The 16,699-nt window shown below is 36.0% G+C and overlaps 1 protein-coding gene across 1 annotated transcript; it reads right to left on the bottom strand.

Moving 5' to 3' along the window:
- Positions 1-1,468: 1,468 nt before the first annotated feature.
- LOC129274159 (iron-sulfur cluster co-chaperone protein HscB-like) lies at positions 1,469-11,550 on the bottom strand. Its single transcript, XM_054911010.2, has 6 exons — positions 11,151-11,550; positions 9,960-10,056; positions 9,145-9,234; positions 8,372-8,513; positions 7,967-8,014; positions 1,469-4,387 (listed from the first exon to the last, which is right to left on the bottom strand). The coding sequence occupies exons 1-6, from the start codon at positions 11,537-11,539 to the stop codon at positions 4,296-4,298; spliced, it is 858 nt and encodes a 285-aa protein (XP_054766985.2). The 5' UTR covers positions 11,540-11,550; the 3' UTR covers positions 1,469-4,295.
- Positions 11,551-16,699: the final 5,149 nt, after the last annotated feature.

The raw sequence follows: 16,699 nt of genomic DNA, 5'->3' as shown, positions 1-16,699 counted from the left end.
GCATTTTTCACTAAGTTTTTATCTTTTAAAGTAGGTTTACATTTCATTTTTCATTTAATAATTGTTTCTCTACACTTTTCCCAAGCTTGGCAATGATTAGCAAAATGAAAATCAAGCTTGAGCCTTTCCATGTAAATCACAGCTCAGTGTAAAGCAAATATCGTCACGATGGCCTCGGTTTGTGGGGGAGTGGGGTGGGGCGAAATGCACTCTTCGAAGTGTTTTGGGCAAGGAAACAAGTCAAAAAAGGTAAAAGATATCTTCAAATCAATTTTACTAGCTAAATTCTACATGTTCTTCATGACTAAGGTCTACTTTTATTCGCATAACTATTTCAAAGTTCTGCGCAAATCATTTTTCACTAACTTTTCAAAAGTAAGTGGTGCTCACTCAGGCGGAAATATTTTTCGACAGTTATATTGTCATTTGTTTAAATAGATCTGTACCAATGTTAAAATGTGGAAAAATCTTCAGGATATTACAAATGTATAATTTTACAGGATTTTTTCAAAGTGTAAACTTTTTTTTGATACGCACTGTATATTGTTTTCACCATCAACATTCTTTTCATTCTTAGAATCCAGGGGCCCATTAAAAAAAGAGTAATAACTTTGTCATTATGGTAACTACCATGGAAACCATGATTTTGATTGGGTGTTGAGCCCTTTTGCCATGGTAGTTGCAATATTAATGGCAAAGTTACAATAGTGAAAAAGGCCCCAGGATTGTCATTGTCATTTTTAGAGGTGAAATTTAGCTGGTAACATTTTGTCCTATTTTAAACACAATCCTGGAGCTATATTGGTTCCAAAATAGAACGCTAGTTCAGAAATTATCTGTACCATGTTTCATCCAGTACCATCATTTCATTTTCACAATAACTGGTTCCATGCTCTGATATTTGATATTTGCATAAATACAATTTCTATGCCGTGAAAAAAACAATGATATAAAATTGAGGTAAATTGAGGTTGACTTGGAACTGCAACAATGGGGGTGTTAAGTGAAAATTTCAAGTGGAAATTTACAGAGCACATTTTATGGTATAGTTGCTTATGATACGATATCAGTCATTAAAGTTATAAACATACTGAAGATGATTTACATCATATGGATTTATCATAATTCATTTAGATGTAATACATATAGATGAGATGATCTGTAAGAAGAAAATCTGAGACCCCACTGGAACAGGCCAAGAGCTTTTGACTAAATGGATTGGATCAGGATGGATTTGAATCCCACTTCATAAATGGATGTATTGGAAAGCTCAAACTCATAAAATACAAGAATTCAAATCAGTTATTTTGCTGGATTATGTGTTTGATGATCACCTACACCATCGTACTTCTAACCCAAATCAAGGTGTCCACAGTTCTGCTAGTTTGCTCGATTGCACATTATAGCTTTCAATCAGAGAGACAGGGAGAGACCAGAAGCAAGGATTAGGCATTAGGTGACAGTTTTTAGTTAGGTTAGTTGTTATGAGTTGTTATTGAGTGTGCATGGATCCACCGCTGAAAGCGTACCGGCCTGAGGAAGCACCATACCCCGGCAGCTACACTACAGCTAGGACCCAGAGCGCTCTGCAACGACCTCTTTGACTTCATCTTCCTGAGCATTCCAGGCCTTCATCAACTTCGAGATCCATATCTTAAGGTTAGATTTATAGTGCATAAGTTATCATAGTTTACAGTATAAGTTTATAGGCCACGATACAACAAATCAAATTTGAAGAAATCAATTTCTCACAAATCTAATTGTAACTAATATAGTTACGTAAGTACGGTTTAGCATGTTTTCGGCTGTATTTTCTTGCAAATACAAGCTTGGTCATATTGTCATGTTCCCAGAAATTTGGTGACATGATTCTCTTTTTCAGATAATGCCATATTAGGTATTATGATCGTTAAATTATAGGTTGGAAAGGGGTTAATTTGAAGTATCTTAGACTGTTCTGCACCCCTTTTTCTTCCTATCGTAAGGCAGGGAAAAAATTACATGGGGACTCGGAGCAATTTTGCCCCAAATGCTCCAAAGTGCCCTGGGAAAAAAAAATTACCTCAAAAATCCCCATTCGTTGTGGCGTACGGTGTTTCCATTGTTTTAGATTTAGGTAGTAGTTTGTGAAAAGTATCCCTAGAAATAGATTTTTTTTTTTGGCAGGCGTGAAGTATTCACAGAGTGTGAAGATAGTTATATCCCTGCTGGGATATTCAGCGCATGCTTCCATGGGTGTCCCAACATGAAGATAGTCACATGTATTTATTTGCATGAGGCTTGGAATGAGTTGGGCATCCCAGGAATGTTCTCATCAAGGGTGGTCCAAAAGACTGCCACAACTGCATAAGATCAATTTGTTGTTATTGTCTCTGTTTAAACCTCTATCCTGACGGTCACCGGCCGGTCAGATGACCAACAGACAGGTTGTTCATGTCTTTGTCTGTCTGAATTTGCGAACTTGATGTTTAAGTGTCTATATCATCATTTTCACAGTTTAGCAAAATCTTAAAATTGCTATTAGGGCAATGGTATCAAGAGTTCTGACTTGTTATGCCTTTGTAATGTAGTGAAACATGGACATAGTCCCTGACAGTATTAAAGAATTTAGAAAGTTGTTAAACTTTTCAAAATGATAATGATGATGCATACTTTGCATCCTAAGCATACCAAAAGACAAGTCACAACCTCCCCCACCTAGGAGAATTCATGTTGGAATTTCAATGTACTGCACCAAGGAAAGGATTAGAAAGGCCTGCATTGAAAATTTAAAATCAACAAACTTGATGTACAATGAAAAGAAAATATTTGTGGCAGATTTGTGACAGCTACCCAAGAAGAAATCCTCTGAATTCCAGTGCTCAAAGGAAGAAGCATCCCTTTTTGCTTTCGCGATCACTCAAGAAAAGTGATTTTAGTTTAAAAGATTTTTGCTGCGATTAAAAAATCTGTTTTATTTTTAACATGAAGTGAACTGTAAAAAACGAGTCAATCTTGAATAGATGTATAAAATAGTGTGACTGAGTTTGCTTTTATATGCTTTGATAGTCATCAACCTTTTTTTTTCTTTCTCATGCACCTGGATTGCCTTTGTTTTTGTTATGATGCAGGAAAGATTTTTTTTCATGTACATGATTCACAATGAGATACGTTCTAATTTATTACATCAATATAGGTTATAATAATGGAAGTATAGATGATATTATTGCACACGAGTATAAGCTAGCTTACTTTATAGCTAGTCAGAATTTGACAGATCAAATTTCATTTTGATATGTATTTCTTGTAAATATATACACATATGTGTAAGACTAAGTTCATAATTAGTAGTAGTCTTTTTTGCAGAACCTTACCAGTAGACATCATGAAGATGACTCACCTATATTTACCAAGGTAGGCCATAGAATTATTACTATTATTGCATTGATATGAATGGGTGGTCTTGGCAAATTCAGTGTGATTAAACAGGGTCATTTTAGATAAAGAAGTTCCTAAAGGGTTAATAAAAAATGGAGTATATAGAAAATCTACCAACACAAATAAGCAAAATGTGGGAACATGTAATATTCATAACTTCAAGAAAATAAATCTCTGGATAGATTGCCATGATTATTTTGCTTCTTACTGAGCATTTATCTATCTATCTGTACCGTTTGGCACGTACTTATACACGCAAACACTTCAATGGCCATTTGACAGGGTTCTGAAAGAATTCATTGTGATTGTTACCACAAATAGGGTTCACTTTTAAACAGGTGGTGTGTTAAATTTTAGATATCAATAAGTCAACCCCTTAACCAAGTCTTGGTGACTTAAAGGAATAAGATGGACTGCAAGTACATTTAGAAAAATATCATATAACTGTTCCTGGTCAGTGTTTTGAACAAATTGCACAAGAAACAATGATCTCCACTGGCCATCCTCACTTAGTTATTGGATGCAAACCTTTGATTTTACCAACCCCAGATCAGAGTTAGACCTGTGTAAGGTTTACATTCAGAGAATCATGCAGAAAGTTGAGTAGATCCTTTAACATGACTGACAAGGTAAGGAACAAAAGATATAAAATCTATGAAAAAAAACATAGAAACCTTAAAGGTTTGATTTTACTTGAAGGCAGAAGACTGGATGCTGCTGATGAAGTTCCTTCAACAGCTGCTACTCAAGTAGGGATGTCCTGGTAGAGGGTCACTCTGTGGCAGCATTTTTGCATTCTGCTTGACCAATGTGGCTTCTCTTTGGCCGCATATTTGGATACAGCATCAGTGATGGGGTTTCTCAACTGCAACAGCATCTCAGTTGGTACCGACTTTCTCCTTCACTTTATCATCGATGTTGGCATAGTACTTAAGCCTCATCAGCAGCTCCCGTGCCTGAGGATAATTAGCTATAAAACAAACAAAAAAGGACAGAGAGTACATTAATTTCTTTCTAAAAAGTTCGGACCTCTGGTAGTCTTGCATGTATAACACATATAGCGGTGCTTTGACAATGCAATAACAACCAAGGAAAATAATATTTTCTAGAAAAAGAGAAAAAACCTCATTCATATGATTACAAAATCCCAAGTTCATAAACTACCTTTGAACTTGACTTTAAAACTTGTTATTTAATATTACTTGTATACAAGCTTCAATGAATAAGAAAATGAATGGTTATGACAACTTTGATAAAAATATGAATTTTCATCCAAGTTTTGAACCTAAAATGACCCTTGGCCTTTTCCAATGACCTGAAATTTTTACTCACATAACAGCTGACACTTGATCCTCCTCACATATATGCATGCTTCATGAATCACGAAAACGAATTTAGATGTACAATTTTTTTCCAGAATTTGCAGGAAAAACATCTCGTGGATAATAAAACCCAAAGTGCACTGGCCTCAAATGACTATGACCTTGACTTGGAAAGATATTAATTCAATATCATTTGTGATTTCCCATAATCATCTCACACAAGTTTAATAATATAATGTGATTTGAAGGCAATAAACAAAATTTATCTGAAATTACCTTTGACCTTGACCCAGTAACCAAACATTATATTATGTAAATGATATCTGACATACATATCCAACAGAGATTCAAGATTTCAAAATTATCTTAAAAATTCAAACTTTATATTAAAGCAAGCTTTTTATTAACTCGGTGTGGACCAGGAGCCACATTTGAAGGCAAGTGGCTCCTGGTCCCCCTTATTTTTTGGATGACCAGCAGCCACATTGGTGGAACCAGGGGCCAATTTTTTTTTTTTGAAAATTCAGTCAATTCGGACGCTTTTAATCTGTCAAGTGCACCAAAACTGTATTAAGATGAAGGAGAATTGTTTTTTTGTTTTTTTTTTCAAATATCAAAGATGACTACTGGTGTACCTTTATATTTTTATTTTCTCCATCATGACCAAAATGAAGAAAAAAAAGGAAAGAAAAAAAAAAGAGAACAAAAGAAAGGGAGAAAGAAAGAAAGAGATAATGAAAGAAATGAAAGGAAACAAGTGGAATGCCTCTGGCGGTCTCACCTGCATCACGCGATTAAAAATATAGCAGCAGTGCTGACATTGAAAAACAACCTTTTAATAATTATTCACAAAAAACACCATTCATATGATACAATACTACGTTCATTGACATTTGACCTTGATAATGTGACCTAAAACTTGTCAGTGATACTTGATTACCCCTATATCCACATTTTATACACTATATCTATTAGCTTTGAAAGTTATGACAGCAATCTAATAATTACCTCTAAAATGGCCAAAGTTCAATGACCTTAAATCATGACCTTTGACTTTGGTCATGTGACCTGAAACTCGCATGAGATGTTCAGTGATACTTGACAACTCTTATGTCCAAGTTTTATGATCTAGATCAATATACTTACAGAGTTATGATGGTAATTCAACAAATACCCCCAACATGGCCAATATCCATTGACCTTTGACCTTGGTCATGTGACCTGAAACTCGCAAAAGATGTTCAGTGATACTTGATTACTCTTATGTCCACGTTTTATGATCTAGACCAATATACTTACAGAGATATGATGGTAATTCAACAACAAAAAAATGGCCAAAGTTCATTGACCTTACATGACCTTTGACCTTGATCATGTGACCTGAAACTTGCACAGGATGTTCAATGATACTTGATTACTCTTATGTCCAAGTTTCATAAGTCAGATCCATAAACTTTCAAAGTTATGATGGTAATTCAACAGATACCCCCAATTTGGCCAAAGTTCATTGACCCTAAATGACCTTTGACCTTGGTCATGTGACATGAAACTCAGGCAGGATGTTCAGTAATACTTGATTAACCTTATGGCCAAGTTTCATGAACTAGGTCTATATACTTTCTAAGTTATGCTGTCATTTAAAAAACTTAACCTTCGGTTAAGATTTGGTGTTGACGCAGCCGCCGCCAGAAAAGCGGCGCCTATAGTCTCACTCTGCTATGCAGGTGAGACAAAAACAGGTAGAAAGAAAGAGAAGAAAAAAAAGGAAGTAAAGTTAAAGTATAAAACAGAAAGAATGGATGGAAGAAGGGATGAAAGGAAGGGGGAAATGAATAAGAATGAAGGAAATAAAAAGTAAGATGAAAGTGAAAAAGAGTCTAAGCAAAAAAGAAAAAAATTAAATGAATAACAGGCAAAGAAAGAAAGGAAAAAGGAAAGAAAGGAGGGAAGGAAATCCAAGTAAAGCAAGAAAATGAAAGAAAGAAAAAGAAACAAAAAAATAAAAGAAAGGAGAGAAAAGGGGAAAAATAAAGGAAGGATGGAAGGAGGAAAGGGGGGAAAAGAAATAATAGAAAGAAGAATTACGGGATGGGAAAGTATGGATGAAAGGAAGGAGAAACAGACAAGGAAGAAAATTGAACGAATGGGAAAAGAAGATGAAAAGAGGGAAAGGAAAATGGAAAGAGTAAAAGTGAAAGGATGGAAGAAATTAGGAAAGAAATAATTAGAGCGATCCAACCGAGGAAAGGAAGATTAATGACCTAATGAAAGGATGAAGAAAGAAAGAAAAAAAGAAAGAAAGGATTGATGGAAGCATTGATTGAAAGAAAGATGGAAGGAAAGAAAGAAAAGAAAAAAAAAACATGTTTCATTTTGGCTCAAACTGATACCTAGATCGAGTTTCGTAAGAAACCAACTTAATCAGCTCCACATGTGTTTTAGTGTGTGTTGATGCGGACGATGTCACCCGAAACCCGATCGTTTGGGGCCAAGAAAGGAGTAATAATTTCTTTTTTGATTACTTACAAATGAAAGAGTTGCACCATTTTTTAGGAAACATGGGCATAATAAGAGATTTCATTGGTGTAAAATGTGAAATTTTACAGTCCTTTGGGCAAAGTTACAGAACCAAACTTTGTAGCTGGGGTGTGCAGCACAGTGCATGTATACGGCGGGGTCAACTGGGCATTTTCGCCGTAGTGTAACGGCTCCCATTTGTGATTTTTTTCTGGCGCCCGGGCATACTAGTTTTCGAAGGAGCCAGGCGCAAAACCCTTTGAACCGGGAGCAAAATTGCGCCTGGCGCCCGGTTAATAAAAAGCTTGTTTATAACCATTATATTTAAGTTCATATATTCATAATAATCTTGAAAATAAGTATTCATTCTTAACCTTGGGTAGCCCTGATATTTACCTTAATCATGTGACCTGAAACTCCTGCCAAATGATCAGTGATACCTGATTATATGTCCAAGTTCCATGAAATAGGCCCTTAAAATTTTTAAATTATGATGAAATTTCAAATTTTTTTACTTCGGTTAAGATGCTGACACCATCATCGTCGGATGTATTATGGAAGCATAGTATACCCATTTCTGCTTGTCTAAAGTCCACTTATGGGTGATATAGAATATTCCATGAAAAGAATGAATTAATGAAATCATGATCAAATGAAACAATATCAATATAACGAAATCTTTTCATATGCATTACATTTATTAATCTCACCTTCATCAAAAGCCACTCTGAGTTTATCCAGATGGTCGTTCAAACTCACTGAAAAAGAAGAGGCAAATATAAGTATGTACGTGAAAAGTGATTCCTGAATTGGAAATCATACTTTTATACAACTTGTCTGGGTATGTTGGCACCAATTCCTCCAATCAGATGGACGATTGCTAATAAAAGTTGGTGCTAAAATAAAACAATTCTCACATTAATACATTGACAAGCAAACTTTGCTGTGCCTTTGTGCATTGCTCATTTTAGTGCAGTCTAAATTTCACCTTTTTAAAACACTTTAACATGCACTAAATAACCATTATACACACTCATTTCAAGCAGAACGAAATCAACCAAATATTTACAAAGTGCTCTTTTCTACAGAGTCCCACTCCTTATGATTAAACTTACCTGTATTTTCTTTTCCTATTCGTTTGACAGTTTCAAGATCATCAGTATCGGCTAGCTCTTCATTGATTTCCATCACCTCCATGAGGAATAACGGTTCTATATTACTCTCTCCTTCTTCTATTGAAAACCCTCTGAGCTCAAGCTGTGTATCAAAGAAACATAATAAACTGGATTTATCTAGCACCTTTTCCAAAGGACACAAACTGCTGCTTACAATGTTAAGTGACTTAAGATTTATCATATATGACTGTTTCAAAACATTTTCAATAGATCAAGGTAATGTTGCATCAAATTGGAACTTATTCCAAAGACATGGGGCAAGTGATTAAAAAGAATTGAAGCCAACTTGTTCTCTGAATTTGAGCATGACTGACATATCAATGAGCAGGTATAGAACAAGCATGTTGCTCTCTGTGTTGCTGAAAGAGTGGAGAGCCAAACCTGTTCAAAACCTTTTCACTCTTGTGCGTTAAAATGATTATGCAATTAAACAAGGAAATTATAAATATTAAATGAACTCCAGTAAATGTTTACAAGGCTATTAATCTTAAGAAATATTGAATAAATATGAAACCTAGCATTTCAAAGAAGAGCGGACCTAGGCTTATCATGGACTTAACCCGGATTAGCTTATAAATACCACCCAAAGACTTTATCATGAACGTTTGACCAACATGTTCATTTTCTATCAGTAAAACAAACACAACTTCATGATATTGCAATTAACACCCTTTGTATCATAGAAAAAGAAAACACTTAATTTAGTTAATTACCAAGTAGAGGCCTCTAGAAAGTGGTTTGAGAAGCACCTTGTAAGCTCGATTCACAGCCGATGACTGGGCAGCGGAGTAGTTCTGTTCTGTCTGTGTGAGAATAAATGAAAGGATAAGTTCTTGACCCTGCTTCTCCAAAGTCTCTGCAAATTGAATTACAGTTTTAAGGAGTCTCAACACGGTAAGTTCTTGGAAAAGTGAACATGAAATTGTTTGTGTATTTGAAGGAGATTCTACACAAATCATTAATTATGTGTAGTAAGAAATAATATTACCTGAACAGTTATTATGCACTCTATCTATGCATGATTTGAAATAATTTTGGGCACAGATTGCTGGAATGTATTCAGTGTGCATGCACTTTCTACAAAGTGCTGGGTCCTGTCAAATTTAAGTTACTACTGTCATGGCATCTTTACCATCCGCTGTCAACTTCCATTGAAACAATACCCAATCAGTATCCAGATGCAATGGGATATTCCATGGCAAAGAGACCATTTTGCCCAAGTCTGATGATGACATATAATCCTGAACTCAACCGACTTTGCCCTGACAACCAAAATAATGCATCTCACAATCCCATTTGAATGTATTTGAAATCACCACCTTTACATGAATTTAACATCAGAGCACTTAACTTCAAGTGACTTTCATTTTTTCAGTGAGCAAGGTGCATTGCTATATTATTGTATAGGCCTACATAAATTCACTTTTGCTCTTGGAGCCCCCCCCCCCCCCCATATAAAAATTACCACAAAAACAATACCCAAATACAATGGTTTTATAGAGAACACTGAATGGCTTTTCTTTTTTACCTCTGATTTATTGCTGAATTTGTCTGGGTGAAGCAACCTCTGAAGGTTTCTAAAGCAGTTGGTCAGGTCTTGAACTTCAACATCAAACTTCTCCTCCCTAAACAAGTACCAAATGAATTCAGTGCAACAATTAACATTCATTCAAAATTTCAAACTTAAAAAAAAAAAACAATTTTACATATAACGAGAAGAAAACTTAAAGGATTCTTCTTCCTGTAGACTTTCCTCTTTGGGATAAAGTGTGAAGCTCTCTAAATCCAGACTAACGGGGAAGCAAAAAAAGAAAGGCACTCACTCAGTATATAATGCGTGGCGGGTACGTGCCACAGAGAGGACCCCCATTTTTACATTGAGGAAAGGAACAAAGAAAGCCGCTCCAAAGCATATCACTTTCTTCTTATCGAGAAAAAAGAAGAAATTCGTTCCAAAGCTTTGCATATTTTTCGTTATGCTGTTCGGCCACATTGATCTGCGACAATGAGTTGCAATTTTGGTGAAAAGCAGCCGCACAGAGCTGTCCGACCATCGCCTCTGCGCAAGCGCACCTGGCGCCCATATCCCATGCCAGCGGGTTAGCTGCATGCACTTATGCCCGTATAGGGCGATGTTCGTGCAGGCACCACTCCACTTCACTACCTGACTACCGCTACACTACACTCCACCTGCCCGAACATCGATACCGTGAACTCTATCTGATATTCCGAGTGACAAAGGTGGGATTTTATGGGGGGAAATATAAAATTCATGCAACATCACGATCTTTAAAAACAATTAAAACTAATATTCTTACTATACACAAAGTTTCACTTCTTTGGCTTTGCCATGCTTCTATCAGTCTCAAAATTCGTGATTTAGAGCCAACATGAATTGAAGGTCCTCACACGTATAATTATTTGCTGCCGATTTCAAAACATCGCATGCGAGGCTCCAAAGCCCGTTTTTTGTCTCGCTGTGGCACATACCTACCAATTTTTTGGTCGAGCACCCCCCCCCCCCCCTCCGGGGCATCTCCTGTGCCATTTGTGGCATTAATATTTCGATCCCAGTTCAAGCCTTCTTCATCTCAAATAATCATGATAATATGCCCGATATCTGAATATCAATCTCTTCCCATCAATTTAGCACCTGATCATTCTCTTATTTAAACTGAACATCTTATTAAAATGTTTTCTGAAGCAAAAGAAGCATTACATTCCCATGATCTGAAAGTGGTTCAATCCGTCCTCCAGCGGCTGGATCATACTGCACGAGGCACAGAACAGAGCAGCGACGCGAGGTCCTCCACTGGACGTCTCAGACCGGGAGAGTTCGTCGTTGCAGTTCCAACAGCGTTTCGCAGAAGAGCAATACAAACGCTCTGTGACGATGATCATCCTGCTTCGTTGTCCATCATACGATTTTTTAGTGCATGACCAATTCGACAAGACTGATTTCATGTTTTGTCTCCTAGAGTATGTGCATGGTGAGCTGGAGATGAAGTTTCTTGAAGATATTCCTCTCTTTAATCTCATAATACTATTTGCACGTGACAGAGCCAGACGACAAGAGTTTATCCATGAAGCTGCCATGTTACTGACCATGCATAGCCATACATATGTGCGCATACAACAGAGCTATATATATAGCTAGCTAGCTCTGAATCGCGATCCGGTACCGTATATCCAGGGTCGACGTCGCAAGGGGGGGGGGGGGGGGGGGGGAGGACGAGAGACCCCTCGCCCCCTGGCCACTCAAGTTATTTTTTGAGAGTGGTGAAGCTCCTGTTTTTTACTTAATAATGCTATATCGGCCCAGAAAGAAAATAGTGGCAAACATCTTTGGATGAAAAATTCCTACTTTGCAAATAATTCATATTCCTCTTTATTTGGATATGAGATAAGTTTCAAAGCCCTATATAGTGGTTTGAATTCTGATCCGGTTCTGATCACCATCATCCATCCTTTTTCTGATCATCCATATAGGTCTATATGCTATTATAGTTCTAGATCACCTCTTGTTTAACCCTCGGGGGCACTCAAAAGGTGCAGGGCCGATGTTGTCTCTAAATCTGAAATCATACCCTTAAAGGAGTATAGGCATGATAGGTCTAGCTCCGGGATGAAAATAATATGATTTGGAGAGATCACTAAAAGTGTCATTAAAATGTGAGCTGCACGATCTCCACTCGATAACGCGTATAGCTGCTAATTCCACACGTGAAAAAGATTTACACACGTATTTCCATATTAAATTATACTTTTTTTTCTTTAAAAAAAGATCGCATTATTGTCCACCACTGAGATCATTTATAATAAGACTCCTCGTGCAATTAAATATTTGACTATTTCTTTTCATTCTTTTCATTTCGTTTATTAATTTCATTTTCATATTTCTCCTTTACATCTGATTCACATAAAAAGTAGCAACAATAATGCAAAACTATTAAATTATAAACAACTGAGAAGACATACAATAGCATAGTATAATGATGCAATCAGTCCAGTTAAGGTATATAGAAGCTTAGGCCCGTAAGTCAAAGAAATATGATCGGACATACATGAAAGCAAGGCTTGTAAAAAATTGCAGGCCCCGGTGAGATAAGTTGTAATTAATAGTGGAAGACGGATAATTATTTCATGACCTTAAATATGCAGATTGGAATTTTCAATTAAATACAGAACAAATGAAAGAAAAATATTTAAAGATATGAAATTGAAGTGGTCAAGGCATTACAAATTATCAACATACGGTGAATAGATATATCTTTCCATGACATGGCAAGTACGTACACCCGTATATAGGCCCTACATGTATGTACATAAATTAGTAAAATCATATCTGATATAATTATTACTGTCACATCACAATGTGCATATTGCTCAGCTGGTATACAGCAAGAGAAATACAGTTGTAACCAGAGAAAGAGCCCAAAAAAGACAAAACAAATACAAAACAAAAGACAACAGAAAAAAATACGAGGTATATGACTTACTAATCATGGAGATCAAGACAATGAAGAAAAAGCAGGTTCAAGAAATAATAAGTTGTTTTTAAAATAAATGTGCATCCTGTTATATCTGGCGGAAGAGTACGGTATGTATTTTGGTCTTGTGAATATTATTGTGTTTTTGTGTAAAAATTGTTCGAGTTAGAGTAAGATGGTATACTCTGACGCGTAGGATATGTGTGATATGATTGATTTTTTTTAACATTTGTGAAAAATTTTCTGGTAATTCGTCTTTAGATAAATGATACATGAATATACCAATGTTATATATATATAAAAGTCAATGACCTTTAGTATTTTGTTTTCATGAAAAAGTGATTTGTGTGACACAAGTACCCCGCGTGGTTTGCTTCTATGAAAAAATACACCATTCATTCTCCATGAACTATCAAAATTGAAATGAATAAAAAATATCTAATGCAAAGCCTATCCTTACAAAAGGAACTCGAAAGTAAAGTAAAATTTATAACTGAAAATTTTCGTGTTTGAAAAATAAAAAATTGACGTCTTCCCATGATAGCACCAATTCATGATGTATACTGCTTCATAATAGTATTTGTTTAAGAAATCTCGGGAAACTTGTGTAGAATAGGGCCCACTGCTTCGTATTGAATAGTATCTGTTAAAGAAATCTATGGAATTTTTGGAGATAAAATAATTTTCTAAAGTAAATATAATGTTCTAAAGTGATCAGAATCAGATGATTCATGTGAATGAATATTTTACTTCAACAATATCTTTTTGATTCTACGCACTTCATGTCGTTCATTATTTTAAATGCTCTCCAACTATTTCCTCATCGATAACAATGTCATGTCTGTTAATCAGTGATTTTGATTGAATTGATTTAGAACAATAATAGATCATTAATTGATCTCTTAATTCATTTAGTAGGCCTACTATACCATTTACACAATCTTTCGTACATATTTATGATGGCCGAACCCAGCGCGCAGGGGGCGGTGATGGGGGTGGACAATTAAGTGTTACACTTTTACTGAAAATTTTCACAAAATTTGTCAAAGTGTGCTCGCAAACCTTAGGTATTATAAAAAAAAATGACAAGCGCCTCCATGACAAGACTTCACTCCCTCGCTTTCGAGTTTTTTTTTAAATATGCGTCATGCCCCCCCCCCCCACTAAAAAACTTGGTGTACGGTCATGAAGGTCTATCCCTTAACTGTACTTGTTATTCATTTCTTCAATCATTATTGACTGAAAACAATACTCATTTCATTCATCTATAATCATTCATTCATTCATTTATTTACTTTAATGAAACCATGCATAAAGTGTAATTGATAAATATTATAGGGTAGCCTACTCATGTACTAGTGTATGTGTCTCCAACCAATCCTTGATGAATTTACATTAGAACTTTGTGACTGAGACTGTTGACTTGTTATGTGCATTGGCAACGCCTGTGTATTTTGATATGGGGAACAAGGTTGACATAAATGTAACTTTATTTCTTTTTCGGATTAAAATTTATGGATTTTTTTGTTATATATAATTATGTCTACTTTATGCTGCAGAAAAGTTTCGTGTCTCTTGTTTTGTTCGGCAAACTTTTAGTTATAAATAACACATTCATTGGGCAATTTTGACCATAGATGAATAATTTTAGTTGGTCACAGTTTCGACCAAAAGTTTGAGCGTTAAGCCCAAAAAACTTGTCTAATCCCTATTGGTTAAGGTTTTTTTTTTGTCCGACTGTTAAATGATTATGTTCAACATATAAGTTGGTCACATATTTTCTCTTCTGTTATTTATTTTAATTCCTTTTTTTAATCGGGGGGGGGGGGGGGTTGAACGCCTGCCCCTATATGGTACCGTCAGTGGCGTACCTAGGATTTTCCACAGGGGGGGGGGCAAATTCGTCCGCCAAAAAATTTGACAAGCAAAAAAAAAAAGGTCTTCAACCACAAATAAAGGGATTTCGTACCAGCAAAAAAATTGACAAGCAAAAAAAAAAAAAAAAAAAAGGGTCTTCGAGTTCAAAGGAGCGGGCCAGGGATCAGTTTTGACTCGTCAGGGGGGGGGGGGCAGGGATACGTCCCTTGCATGGGTTTTGACTCGTCAGGGGGGCAGTCTGCCCCCTCTGCCCCCCCCCCCGTAGGTACGCTAGTGGGTACCGTCCCGTCCCTGGTATAGTGGTATAGGCTATACAGTTTGCGTGTCTTCTCCCGGACGATATTCAACTTGTCGGATGTGACTAAATCTATTCCTTCCGGTTTGGTTGGTCAGTAAAGTTACAAGTGCACTGATATTTCCAAAGAAAAAGAAGACGTGATTAATTTTAGAAACAAACGAGTCATTAATTTGTTCCCTTAATTAATTGCAACGTAAGACTACGTGACCGATCCTAGTACGGTTGAGTAAACACGATTAGGATGTGACAATGATTCAGATACAAAAACGATGATAATTATGTTCAAGTTAGATATTTCTATTTGTTTATAATTAGTACCTTCATCAAGTTCAAATACCGATTACGTGAACCCAGGGGCGGATCCAGGATTTTTCAAGGGGGGGGGGCAAATTTTTCGGAGGAAAATTTTGAGAATATTTAGCACCCGAAAAAAAAATTTACAAGCAAAAAAAGGTCTTCAATTTCAAAAGAGGGGGCACACCTCTGTTTTAATGGCATTTTTACATTTTAATTCTTAATTGCCCCCCCCTGGATCCGCCAGTGCGTGTATTATCACCTTATGTATTTAGGAAGGCCATCTTGTATATATTTCCCTCAAAAGGTTCCTTTAAAAGTATTAAGGCATCCAACGATTTATATGGGGATTGGACCTGTAAATGCAAATTATAATATTTGAGTATACCCGAAAATGATCTTAGGAAAATATTGAGCAGTAGCCCCCAATCACAAATCACTATGTCAGTGCTCAAATGTAGAGCCCAGTACATAGTACCATTCATTAATTGCGACCTAATTTCAAATAAATTGTAAAAGCATTTTAAATGAAAATTCCACCTATTAAAACGATCAAATCCAAAATATTGGGATGAATAATTGAATCGAAAATCAAGCCTATATTTCGAGCCTCTGTGTAGAATTAAAGTTCAATTGCAAGTCGTATTAACTTGACGTCATCATCGGATGCGAGTTGAAGCTGAACTAGACTTTACTCCGACCACAATGTTTGCAACCAAGTAGAATTCCGATTTAATCATTCCTTTGATTGCACCTAATTGCGAAATATAATATAGTTTTTCTTCATGAAATTTCATATTAATGCGAAAATGCGACTTGTAAATAAAAAAAGAGTCGTTTTGGATCGTGTAGTGTGTACCGGGCGTATGGGACTATATAGGCGATTTCGTTACCTTGACAAAACTTTTAGAAATCTAAGCGCCTTAAAGATCATTAAAAAAAAAAACCTGGTTGATATGATCAGAATGGAAATAAAAAAGTGATTTTTGTAATTTTTCAAAAATGATGTTTTCTAAATAATGAATTGAGATAAAGTCATAAAAGAGAGAAGTAAGAATAAAGAGAAAGTGATTTAATTACTGTAAATGAAAGAAGAATAGGTCTACGACAAGTTTACGCCAACCAAATTAGTGTTTACAATCATCTATATCTGGATTGTCTTTAAAAACGGGGAATGTCCTTTTACTTTACCTTCGTTTTCAATGCGTCACAGGCACTGATGTTAGTGGAGAGAGATCAGTGGTCACAGGGTCTAGTCGTAGTGTTTCGGGCTATTGCAATCAAAACACCACCAACCACATTTCCTGC

Source organism: Lytechinus pictus, chromosome 2 (genome assembly GCF_037042905.1).
Source record: "Lytechinus pictus isolate F3 Inbred chromosome 2, Lp3.0, whole genome shotgun sequence".
In the NCBI taxonomy this organism is placed as follows: Eukaryota; Metazoa; Echinodermata; class Echinoidea; order Temnopleuroida; family Toxopneustidae; genus Lytechinus; species Lytechinus pictus.
Note: the sequence above shows the minus strand (reverse complement) of the source record. Positions and strands in the feature narration are given on the sequence as shown.